This window comes from Cololabis saira, chromosome 19 (genome assembly GCF_033807715.1).
Source record: "Cololabis saira isolate AMF1-May2022 chromosome 19, fColSai1.1, whole genome shotgun sequence".
Taxonomy (NCBI): Eukaryota; Metazoa; Chordata; class Actinopteri; order Beloniformes; family Belonidae; genus Cololabis; species Cololabis saira.
In genome coordinates, this window is record NC_084605.1 from 25,371,713 (window position 1) to 25,384,224 (window position 12,512).

At 42.9% G+C, this 12,512-nt stretch overlaps 1 protein-coding gene across 1 annotated transcript in view; it reads left to right on the forward strand.

The window, feature by feature from the left end:
* The window catches only part of snx29 (sorting nexin 29), a 181,364-nt gene that overhangs the window by 94,837 nt on the left and 74,015 nt on the right, over positions 1 to 12,512 (forward strand). The window contains exon 15 of the mRNA XM_061707943.1: positions 3,874 to 3,980. Within this exon, the coding sequence (XP_061563927.1) occupies positions 3,874 to 3,980 (107 nt within the window). The remainder of the gene's footprint in view (positions 1 to 3,873; positions 3,981 to 12,512) is intronic.

Sequence of the window (12,512 nt, forward strand, 5' to 3'; positions counted from 1 at the left end):
TGTGCAGTCAAGTGAAGCACAAATTACACACTGTTTCATTTCTACAATTCATGTACAATGATGTCATAAAAGGGAAAAAAAGCACATCACTTAAAGGGGACCTATTATGAAAAACACGTTTTGTCTTGCTTTAACATATATAAAGTGGTCTCCCCTCAGCCTGCCAACTCAGAGAAGGAGGAAAGCAACCAAATTCAGCACAGCAGTGTCTGTACAGCCGCCCGGATGAGCCGTCCAGTATGATGTGGCTTCTACGAGCCGTTCAGATTCTGTCAGGCCGTGTAATCGAAATGAGTCAGTAGCAGAACCCCAAGGGGGCTGTGCATAAACAAATGCCAAACAGGGGACAAAGAGATCTTCCACAAATATGTGAACCTTCATGTTCTTGCTACTAAAGGTGGTTCTACGAACTATTAGGTCATACACAGGGGGAAATTCTCTCTCTTAAAAAAAGAAAAGTGAATAAAGACAGGGTTATGAGTTTATTAATCCTGAAATGCCATGACTGCTACAGGCCATATTGCACCAGCCACTCATGGCCCTTCCTGCGGGTGTTGAGCCTACAGGAAGGCGGGCCCACAATGCCGTTTTGGTGCCCACCAGGCACTCGCCTTCCCGACCAAGTGCCTGGCTCCAGGATGGGGCCCCGGTGACACCAATCTGGTCCTTGTTCTTCTTTTTTTCATGACTGTCTTGTGAACCGCACTGTCTGGGCTGTCACCTAGGACCTGCTTGCCATGGAAGACCCTACCAGGGGCGTAATGCCCCAGACAACATAGCTCCTAGGATCATTCGGGCACGCAAACTGCTCAACCGCGATAATGTGGTGGTTAAAAGAGGAGAAGGTGGAGAGGTCCTGCCTCAAGTGAAGGAGTTAAGTATCTCAGGGTCTTGTTCATGAGTGAGGGATGGAAAATGAGCATGAAGAAGGAGCTGAGTGGAAAGGCGAAGCTCTCGATTTACCGGTCAATCTACGCTCCTACCCTCACCTATGGTCATGAACTTTGGATACAGGCGGCCGAGGAGAGTTTCCTCCGCCGGGTGGCTGGACGCTCCCTTAGAGATAGAGTGAAAGCTCAGTCACTCGGGAGGAGCTCGGAGTCGAGCCGCTGCTCCTTCACATTGAGAGGAGTCAGCTGAGGTGGCTTGGGCATCTGTACCGGATCCTCCTGGACGCCTCCCTAGGGAGGTGTTCCAGGCATGTCCCTCCTCCCTAGGGAGGTGTTCCAGGCATGTCCCTCCTCCCTAGGGAGGTGTTCCAGGCATGTCCCGCCTCCCTAGGGAGGTGTTCCAGGCATGTCCCTCCTCCCTAGGGAGGTGTTCCAGGCATGTCCCTCCTCCTTAGGGAGGTGTTCCAGGCATGTCCCACCGGGAGGAGACCCCGGGGAAGACCCAGGACACGCTGGTGTCTCTCGGCTGGCCTGGGAATGTCTCGGACTCCCCTCGGAAGAGCTGGAGGAAGTGTCTGGGTAGAGGAAAGTCTGGGCATCTCTGCTCAGACTACTGCCCTCGTGACCTGGTCCCGGATAAACGGATGATATTGGATGGGTGGATGATCCTGAGAGGAGACAATAGCAGGTAGCATAATGGATTAGAGGAAATTTCAATTTTCCTTTCCATGTATGATTAAAAGCCACTCAACTATTTCTTTATTGTACAATATTTGTTTTTTAGTGCATTATTTTTATTTATTCTTGAGAGACATTGTTTTTTTTACGTATCCACAGCTTTAAGTTGCAGTAACTCCCAGTCTTGCATATTATGTCAACACCGATGTCTTTGGCCAATCATATCACATAGCAGGAAACCAGACAACTAAATCATTTTACACAGGTTGTTTTGCAATGGTTGTGTTCTAAAAACAAATAAACACCTCCCACACAAGCTGCCACTTTGGCGGATTTAATGTCCCTGCTCTGCTGGGATGGAGGAGCAGATGGAGGAGACAGCAGTGATAGTGATGTTTGTTTCCTTCTCTAGTGTTTATAGCCTGGCCAGCCATTGTAATTCCTTTTGACTTGGGTTTCCAGGGGCAGTACCAACAGACCCAGGGTGCCACTGGAAAGGTATACAACCAGTCGGAAAAATGAAGCATGTGATGTAGCCAGAGAGGCAGCCAGACTGGTATCAGCAGATGATGTGGAGTAGGAAGGCTGGCGAATCAACGCTGTCATTTTTGTAGTAAAAACCTCTACATTCAAGGTGTTGCTAACAATTCTGCAGCTACACTGGTTGTTTTGAGTTGTTGCTGTAGCTTTTGGACGACACACCCTGTTATGATAGATGCAGTATATTCTGTACCAGTGGAAATGGCTTCGAATGAGGTGGACGCTCCAATCATCCCTTAAGAGACAGTTTTCACAAAGTGAATGGGTCTGGCTGGCGAAGGCTATAATCTTTGTACGTACTGCCTGAAATTGGATGGTTGTGACATGTTGCTCTCCAGAGATTGGAACTCAAGTGTCTTGAACACAGAAGAATAAGAATCAAGTTGGAAAAAATGAATGAATGCCTTTTTATTGTCATCATACATTGTATAACGAAATTGCAGCGCTTCTCCTGACCTCAGTGCAAAACAATTAAAGTAAAAACAACAATTGAAAGTGCAGATATGCAAAATAATAATAATGGAAAAATAATATTGATAATAATAATATTAATAATAACATTTTCCACTGCCTAAAAAATAGGCAGTAGATAAGGTCTCTATGCAGAAATACAACATAACACACTTCTAAGGGGTCAAAGACAAAACAATTCATTTATTTTGTACCTCACTTATATTTTTGTTGGATCATTCCATCCAGACGGCGAAAAAATCATATTATATACTGCATACCCATTTCTCATGCAGGTATGTAGTTACTCATGCTTCCTAGCGGCTCTTCTCCATACGGTTTCCTGTATTTGGAAACTTCAGAAAGTTTGACTTTACCTGCCTCACCCTGTCTAGACGTTTTAACACGGGCCCCTTCGCTCTATAGTTTCTGAAACATCTCCCTGAGGAGCCGTCACTTCAAAGTTATTTGGGCTCCCAGCAGCCTTTGGACATGCTGAGTTTATTTCTCTCACTTTCTGTCTCCCCCCTCCGCCAAGCTTCAGTGTGTTTGTCTAAGTGTTAGCTTTGTGTGGTGGCAGCGAAATAATGGCGTTAATTTGCTTTCACTGAGGTGAAAAACAATCCATCTTACGCCCACATGCTGCTAAAAAACAACAACAACAAAAAAACAGACACAGCCCTAACTTTGCAAAGTTCTGCCATTCTTTGCGAAGGGAACTGGATTAGTTGGGTCTTATAACCTCAGCAGCAGTGCTTCTGGCTGCAACATGATCGTTTTAGCCAGTTAGCAAGTAACAGCAGTGCAAGGAAACAATAAACTCACTGAAGAGGGAGTCGAAATAAACAAGGCAATGATGAGATAAGGGAAGTTTATTATTTGGACAGAAATATTGGAGGTTTTCTAAGAAATAAAAATGTGTGCGGGAGCACTATTATCTTGTATTGTACATTAAAGAAACAATTTGTTGGCTCACGCTTTGTTTTTCCGTGGATGGCTGTCTCTCCCTAAATGATAAATGTGCAGGATTCATATATTTTTCAGCTTGTGACACAAATTTAAAAAAAATGGAAGTCTATGAATCTTTTATGGCTGATAATGAGCACATTACATACATCCGCTGTTACCTTTTCACGGCTCCAAAACAAAAAGAAAGCTTTACAAAAAGATTGCACACAATGTGCATAATTGGTGAAACCGCAGTGTTAATAATTAGTTGTGGAAGGATTTTTTCTTCTCCCACTGAGTTTCTTGTTTGTGCCACATTTATCTGCATATGTGTAACAATGTCCTCCCCTGTCTGTTCCTACTGCAGCGTTGACGGTGTTGCGGTCAAACGAGGACCAGGCTCCTGTCCCGCAGAATAGGTTCATGGGCGACGTTGAGGAGCTCGCTGCCAGCTATGAACGTAAACTAATCGAGGTAAGAGTTGGCTCTGATTAAACATGACTGTATGTCTATTAAAACTCATACTAATTGGAGTCAATCAGGAAAAAAATAACTCAGGATCAGTCAGAAAATGCGCTCATGGTGTATTTAGGTCTCGTAATATTACTTAAAACGGACGTATCTTAAAAAATTTATATTTTCTGCATTTGAAAGCAGATATTTGAGTGTTTGAAGGTCAAAAAACAAAAAAATTCCATCATAGGAAAACATTGTCGGTTTGGTCGTGCCTCCATCAGCCTCATCAGTGGTTTAGTAATGAAGGATGCTGTGTCAGATTTTTGAAGAGCCTCTGGTACCCCATTCACACCCATTTCCACCACACACCCATTTCCACCACTACAGAGATGCTCATCGATTATGCACCAATACATACATGAGCTTCCAAGAGCCACTAGTCAAAATAACCAAGGTATCTGCCATTGATACAGATTCACTGTTTGAAACTTGCTTGTGGAAATCAGCTAAAAGTAACAGCATTTTGGGATGTCTTTAGTTGATACTTATGTGGTCTCCACTCTGCTTTGTAACATGCTTCACTTCTCTGATTGTTTTTTTTCCTCCAATGGCATTCACAGATGGTTTCTTCTTTATCCGCTGGTACTTCCTGATGTGGATAAAAGTGTGTAATACCTTTCTATGAATACCCTCTAACAGCGTGATGACTGCAATATCTGAGTAAGACTGAAATAATTTAAAAACACTCTAAAATAAGACTTGGCAGTATGGCTCGACCGTGGGAATTTTTAATGATCTTTTGCGTGAAAAGGGCCACACGTACATGTAAGGGTTGGATGGAGGAATGACACAGCTCAAAATCTGAGCTTGTGGTGGCGCTAGGCCAGTGCTAGCGCCGGATCCAAACAGGTTCTACAAAGAACTGGCTTGCTTTTCCACTGGCTCGAGAGCCAGGACCAAAGCGGAAGCAGGAAATCCGTAAAAGGAGCGTGACATCCCTCAGAATAACATCTATGGAAAACAAATTTCAGTATGTGCAGATGCTCATCCTGGCCATAAAACTCTTGTTTGGAGTCGAGAATCGTCTTCATTCAACTTTCTGCCATAAACATCGACAGCGTTTACGTTTCAGGACAAAAGGAAGTCTTTTTAGAGTCGCATGTTTGCAGTACAGAGCCCACGCCGAAGAGGGGGGAAAAAAAAAAAGAAGTGTGCTGAATAAAATAAGGAAAGTTGGACTATATAACAATTGCGTTCATAAGGATAAAGTTTAAAAAATAAAAATGAAAGAAATAGTCCCTTCTCCCCTTGTGTGTCTGCCTGTCATGCACGGGTACGTGAGCGCATGTTGTCTGTTTACTTTTAGCCAGTTGTCGCATCAGAGCCTTAAAGCAGGAAAGTCATGCTGAGTTTCAGCAGCTGAAGTTGATTAAAAACTATCTCCAAGCTGAATGGATGAGGCCTCAAACCTCACCTTGCTCTCAATCGAGAGGGACATCGCCATTGATGAGAGCAAAGTGATTGAAAGGTTTGCGGCGATGAAGAACCGGCTGATGGTTAAATGTGTAACGGATGGAAATATGTTTTGTTGTGGTTCTCTGCTCACCGCTGGATGAAACCATCATTGGTAAGCTGTCATAATAATAATTTCTGATAACATTGTCATGACGCTGAATATATGGCCTTTCCTATATTGTTTGTTGTTGTTTGACCGCCGTGTCTGATTGTGTTAAATACATGCCATCCCACATTGTAAACTGTTGTCGTGTAGGTTGAACACGTGTGTCTGAATTGTGCTACTCGGCTGTATTGAATCCGACATCACTGGAAGCCCATTTCTGCCAGTAAAAGAAAAAAAAATAAGATGAAAAATTAGCCTTAATAATTAAAATATCCTCACGATAAGTCATAATTATGAGATAGAAAGTCGAAATTATGAGATAGAAAGTCGAAATTATGAGATAGAAAGTCGAAATTATGAGATAGAAAGTCGAAATTATGTGATAGAAAGTCGAAATTATGCGATAGAAAGTCATAATTATGAAATTATAAAAAGTTGAAATTATGACTTTTTATGTCATAATTATGACTTACTGTGGAGATATTTTTATTTTTAAGGCTAAGATTTCATCTTATTTTTTTCTTTTACTGGCGGAAATGAGCTTCCATAGACATCACTGGATGTCATTTGATTTTTATCTCCAGTTTGATACTTATATCTTAAAGTCTGCATTAGGCTTATAATTAGGTTTGACATAATGACAAAATCCATGGTGCTGAAACCTCATTTGAATGGTTCTGACCGCGTCGCCTGCGTGCTGTGGTTGTGTGTCGAGGGGCTGATCTGTGGCAGTTTTTTTTTTAGCGATCATGTTTTAACAGGGATGTTTAGGCCACAAAGGGCCCATCAAGAATGCTTCGCCCCCCCTGGGCTGGGACCCCTGCTCCACCCCTGAGCGCACATATTATGATTGCATGATTAAATCAGTGAGAATGCATCCTGAATTTATGTCATGTTTTACATTGATGAGGTTGTTTAAGTATGGTGATTGCATTCTTTTGGTTGGTTACAATAAACACGCACCCCACCCATGACATACCGGTTCCCTCATCCGGCCCAGAGGTTTTGGGGCAAGCGTAGCACCAGATTTCTTGGGATTGAGTGCTTTCCTCACAGCCGGTGGTCGAAAAAGCAAAATGCTGGCACTAGTTCCGAACCAGCACGGGAACAGGTTTGGTGGAAAAGCCCTATCAGAGACCCGCTAGTGCATCACCAGTTCAGAGCCGGGTGCTTTTAAGACAAAATAACATGCAGTTCTCCAAACAACATCTTTGCAGCTGTGTAAGACGGCTAAACCCAACTTCATAGACATGTTACTTGTCTGAACTGAGTGGATTGTGTGTCACATCCACTAGATATCAAAGTCATATCCAGAGGAACAAGATTTAACCTTCTTGTGTAGAAGAGGAAACGTATTTTGGTGACTGCGTAGGGTATTAGTTTTGATTGGTATCTTAAAGATGTAGCACTGGTTTCAGAAGTGGGCTGGAGTCGGGTTGAGATGTTAACTCATGAGCACAAAGGAACTTGAACTTTCTTTCATCTCATCCTCAGCCACTCTTTTTCTCCTCTGCTGTTACTTTCCGATGGGCCTGTTTTTCGTTGTTGCGTTTAACTGTAATGAATCTTTTTGGCACTCTAGCCTCCTTTTTATTCATTTTTTTGTTGCTTTTTTTGGTCCTTTGTTGCTTCTTGCTTCAAACACGAAGGCGACTCCGCCACATGATCTTTCCATCTGCATTTCACTCTTCGCATCATCTGCCAGTGCCAGAATCTCAAGATGGCTTCTGTTCGCTCAAGCAGAGCAAGACAGTCTGCCAGATTTCACTTCAAGGCCCCGAGCCTGCCATTTAATGTCTTTTTTTTTTTAATATACCTTAATTCTTAAGTAGAGAAAAAGCATTTTTTTGTAGCTTGTTGAGAATTGTTCGGGGAAAACTCCCTCAGGTACTTCAGTCTGAGTTTTCTGTGGCTCCGTTGATTTAAGACCTAGGAGAGCGCCGGGAGAAAGTCCCTGAGGTGTGGTTCATCACAGAAATAACAATAACGGGGGATGGGGAAGATTGGAAATAATTGGGGATGAGCCTCGCTGCTGCTGCTGCTGCTGCTGCTGCTGTGAGTAATAATGGAAACCACTGTTTTCTGTTAGATTGACCAACGAGGCTACGCTCCCCGTCATTGAGCATTCAGATGGATAGTTGTGTGTGTGCTACATGAATATTTAATCAATGGTTTTATATTTCTTTAATAAGAAATAATTCAGTCTGTGTTTGCTCAAACTCCTCTTTAACTTATTCATGTACATGTATATATTCTGCATTTTTAATGATGTTTACTTATTTATTTTTGCATTTGCTAGCTGTCAGTCTTTATTGGGCTTTCACAGCGGGCCCGGGAGACGGGTTGACAGTACACCGCTGTGGCCCGGGTGCTGCCCTGGCTCCAGACCGGCCAAAGCTTTTACCGCTTCATGTGGATGCATCTGTGTTACGGAGCACAGATTGTTTTCCTCGTCTCTGTTAGGTAATGAGATGTCCTGTGGAAATATTGTAAAAATGCAAATGCGATTGCAGCAGCAGCGAGGCTCGTGTTTGCGCCTTGTTTGGGTAGCAGACGGGAAATAAGAGCAGACTGGATCCAGCAGCAGATGAAGGGTGCTCTCGTAATTGTTCGCCATCTATGATGCCATCATATTTAGAAATTCAGGGAAACAGTGTTGACGTGCACGTTCATTAACACGAGGCCTCTGCAGAAACGCTGTGGTTTACATGAGCTGCTCTCCACAGTCCTGCTTCATCTCTCTCCCTTCAGTGACTGAGAGAAAAATCTAACCAGCCAAGTAATTGATTTTAGAAAATGTCACATCGAGCCTCGTTAGATACATACAGGGCCGCCGCAGACAAATAAATATTGGACAGGGCTCAGGCTGCATTAACTTGGGAAACGCACCTGTGTTTGTGACCTTCTGGAGTTTTAATTTAATGTTGCTAATGCATTGTATTGACTTTGACTTTGCTCATATTTGAGAGAATTCTCCAGGCGTCCGTTGCTCTTTGCCTACTTTATCTTTACATCTGTGTGTCCGTTGGAGCTGTGCACAGCCTGATAAGTCTCAGAAGAAATGCTCTAGGTTAATGTAATTTAAGGACAAGTATTTTCTCTTTCTTCAGCTGTTGAATCATGCTGGGGGTGGAGATGCTTTTACTAAGACAATCCCTGCGTTTTTTTATGCGTGTGTATGTGTGAAATTCATAGATGCAGCACTGCAGATGAGGGGTTTATGCTTTGCAGGACATTATGTCGGTAAAGGCTGTGTGAATTATTTAGAGTAAAGAGAGTTTAGAGATTGCATGAAAAGTATTGGACTATAGTTGCTTGAAACGCGTGAGATGTCTTAGATGCACTCCTAACCTGTAATTGGCTTAATGTGACATCATCCCTGGAATTGCTATGGTAACACTGGTCTTAAAATGACGTTTAAAGCTAAGATGGCTAAAGTGTGGCCCCTGGACCTCCATGGTCTTGTTCTCTGTAAATTAAGCTAAAAAAACCCACAAATGAGTGATAAACATCATATCTTGCGACTGCTTTACCTGACGACAGAAGATACAGGAGATTCAATCACTAAATTCTGTTTCAACAGCAGTATGCATGATAAACCAAAGAAGTAAAACTGTTCAAAGAGTTTAGTGTGTAATACAAAGCCGACATTGACACAAGACAAAAAAAAGCCCTGAAAAATCACTCGGACATAATAAAACATTCAGTCATCCTCAAATTAGCAAGAATAATTGACAAAAAATGGTTTTACAAGCTCATCAAATGAGAAAACGCCTGTTTGATGGTGAATATTTGAAAGATGAGTTGATAGAGGTGGCTGCAAACTGTGCCCATAGTTTAACCGAATTGTTCAATTTGTGGCCTTTCGACCATTTGGACTGTGCAAATATGGTGCTATGGGGGATTTTTACTGTTCTTCACCCTGGTGAACGGATGGGAAAAATGAATGCTTGACAGTCCTAGCATAATCAGACGCCGCTTGTCAATAGGCACACCAGAAGGGGGGCCCAAGGGCCGGCCAACTTTGAATTGCAACAGAGCAGTGGCGATGAGGAGAATTTGTAATGAATGAATGTAATGGTGGTATGACGCTATAAATCGGTCTGTTCAAACACAAAGGAATCTGATTCAGCTATTACATCCAAAGTCAACTATGACATAAAATGATCGTTGATTTGTTTTCGACAGCTAAACCATTGTGTTAGGCAAAAAATTAGACCCCCCCCCCCCCGCATTTCAAATTCTTCCTCCACCCTGGTTCCAAGAGATAAAGACACAAGCGTGTCATCGTTCATGTTTATTTCAGTCTCCTTCTCTTATGAATGTGCATCATGAAAACAAAAAGCTCAGTGCTGCAAACGGGTCTGCTGAGGTTCCAGAGGAGGGGCCGCGCTGCATGACATTGATCCGTGACTCAGGGCTGATAAGGGAAAGGTGATCAGCCGGTGATGTAACATATTCTCTTATCGCTGCACACAGGCAGGTGGTATCTGGCTGAAGGGGCACGCTGCAGAAGCACACCTGTCCGTTAACTCTCCGGAGCATCACTCACCTACGCTTCCTCACAACTGCTTGAATAATCCTACCTGTATAATTGGATGTTTTCTTTCTTTCTTTAATTCTGTTGGGAAACTGAAGTGAGCGCCGCGTGGACCTCGGAGCCATAATGTTCATTGTTGCTGAAAATCATTTACAGAATGACTTTGTGTCATAAATAAATGACAATAACGAGGATAGAGTTGTAGGTAGTTGTAGCTTTCCCAGTCGTGGTTTGAGATGAAACAGAAATCAGAATGAGGGCCGCCTTCCCACCGGTACTTCACATCTTGCAAGTCACCTGCAGTCTTTCAAGCTTTTTGTTTCATGTGTGTTCATGATGTTCTTGTGTTTCAGATACATGGGCCAGACATGTACGTCTAGCTGTGTCTCTCTCACAGCTAGACTTAATCTAGCTGTGAGAGAGACGTCTGAGTACTGCTGACTAGTGAAACCAGGTAACGCTGGCGATCCGATTACACGTGGCCAACGCTTAGCATTTGTGTTCACACATTTCTTGCTGAGAGATTGGATCTGACGTAATCGATCTGTTACAAATAACATTTACAGAACTTTATCCAGCAGTGGTCAGGTACCATTCAGATCAGAGTGAATACAATCCAGGGAAATATCTCTCACGACCACAAAGAACAAATTAAATGACAAAGGGCTTGATGGCTGTCGTCCAGGCACAAAATCACACCAGCCATCTAGACCACCGTCCTGATCTGAAACCGTCCTGTACTAGGTCACAGTTTAACGTAGTAAACGGGGTCTTTGGTTGTCATTAGTGAGGTCTAATTATGAACGATGAAACTTCTGCTGTGGTTACAACTGCCAACTGATGTGGGGATGGCAAACCCAGAAGTCCTTAGAAATGATAACATGGGTTAATTTCAGGATTTGCAGACTGAAGAAACAGGTGTTTGGCTGAGTGTGAGTGGCGCACATGTTCGGGCAAGCGCTTTCAGTGTCGAGAGGCAGAAGTGTACCAGCTGGAAAATATAAAAAGAAAGTCTTCTTTTCTAGAAATAAATGCGATGGGGATGAGTTAATCTCCTAATCTGTCACTTAATTTTAAATCATGTCGTGCAGCTGAAGCCCCCGGCATGCTGTCGTCCCTTAACAGGTACAATGAAGTCTAGTATTACTCTAGCTGATGCTTACGATGTATAAATAAGTAAATCTCTGGACAACCAGAATGAAAAAAACAACTATCTACCTAATGAACGGATGTTGATTACATTTGAAGGAATATTTGATTACTTTGAGGACGTGGCATCTAGCACTCGTGGTCTCCTGTCACTACTATCGACAAAAACCAGCCAAAGAAGCTTGGGACATCCCATTGGTCTCTTGGGACGTCTGCGTGTCGTTTATGTTACACATGAAGGATGCGCCTCTAGTTCCCGGGGCTACGGTGGACCTAAAGGCAGAGGCGACGGGAAGATTCAAGAGAGCACCGAGGAAATGGTAGATGAGAGAAAAAAAGACGGCATCAAGAGGAAAAAAAGCAATTTCACATGCACCTATTGGGGGGACCCTAAGATAAAAGCTGTGTTTTCATATACAAAGGCCTGCGACGGCTTTCAGAAATCTTAAAATGCACCAAAAATAAAAGTTGAATTCATTATAAGACGCGTGGTTCAAACTTGGCCGTGCGTGTTTTTGTAAGATTAAGTATCAAAGACGGCCTCCGGGCCTGCAGGTGTTATTCCAATGCAATATGTAGATGTCAGTTGTTTCTAAAGGCGTTTGCAAAAATCAAATGATACGAGAATTATAGAGCTCAAAGTGTAGCGGTGCCGTCCTCAGATCATAACAGCTGCTGTAGGCTGGATCATCCAAACCCAAATCCTAAACACAGTTAAACAGAATTAGACGTGGCTTGATTGTGCTCTTCAGTCGGTTTTTTTCTCCATCTTCTGCGTCTTGTTGATGAGGAGTGCTATCAGTGGCTAGAAAAAGACATATAGGTCGAAGGTTCCATCGGGAAGAGGGATTTTCCTTTTGATCCAACCGCTCATTAATTAACCATAAACAACATCAAGAACAAGAGCAACAATTACAAGCTACTGACTCAGAAGAGAGACCCTGATGGTGAGTCAAAGCGCCGTCATCAAGGCCGCTGTCTCTGTTATGTAACACCAGCAAACGTGTCCCTCCAAAACCCCAAATAATGCAGCCGTATGTTTTTTAAAGTGCTCTTAAAGGCACAAAGGAACGAGAACTAGAATCTTCTTTGCATACTTTATTTCCGTGTTGTAAAGATGTCTGTGTCCATATTGAGATAGGAAGCTTTATCCAGCCTTTGATATTAAAATCACAACCTCCTGATAAATCAGTCGGTGTTGAATTTACAAATGTTCGGCTTTTCATTTATCTTCAGATGA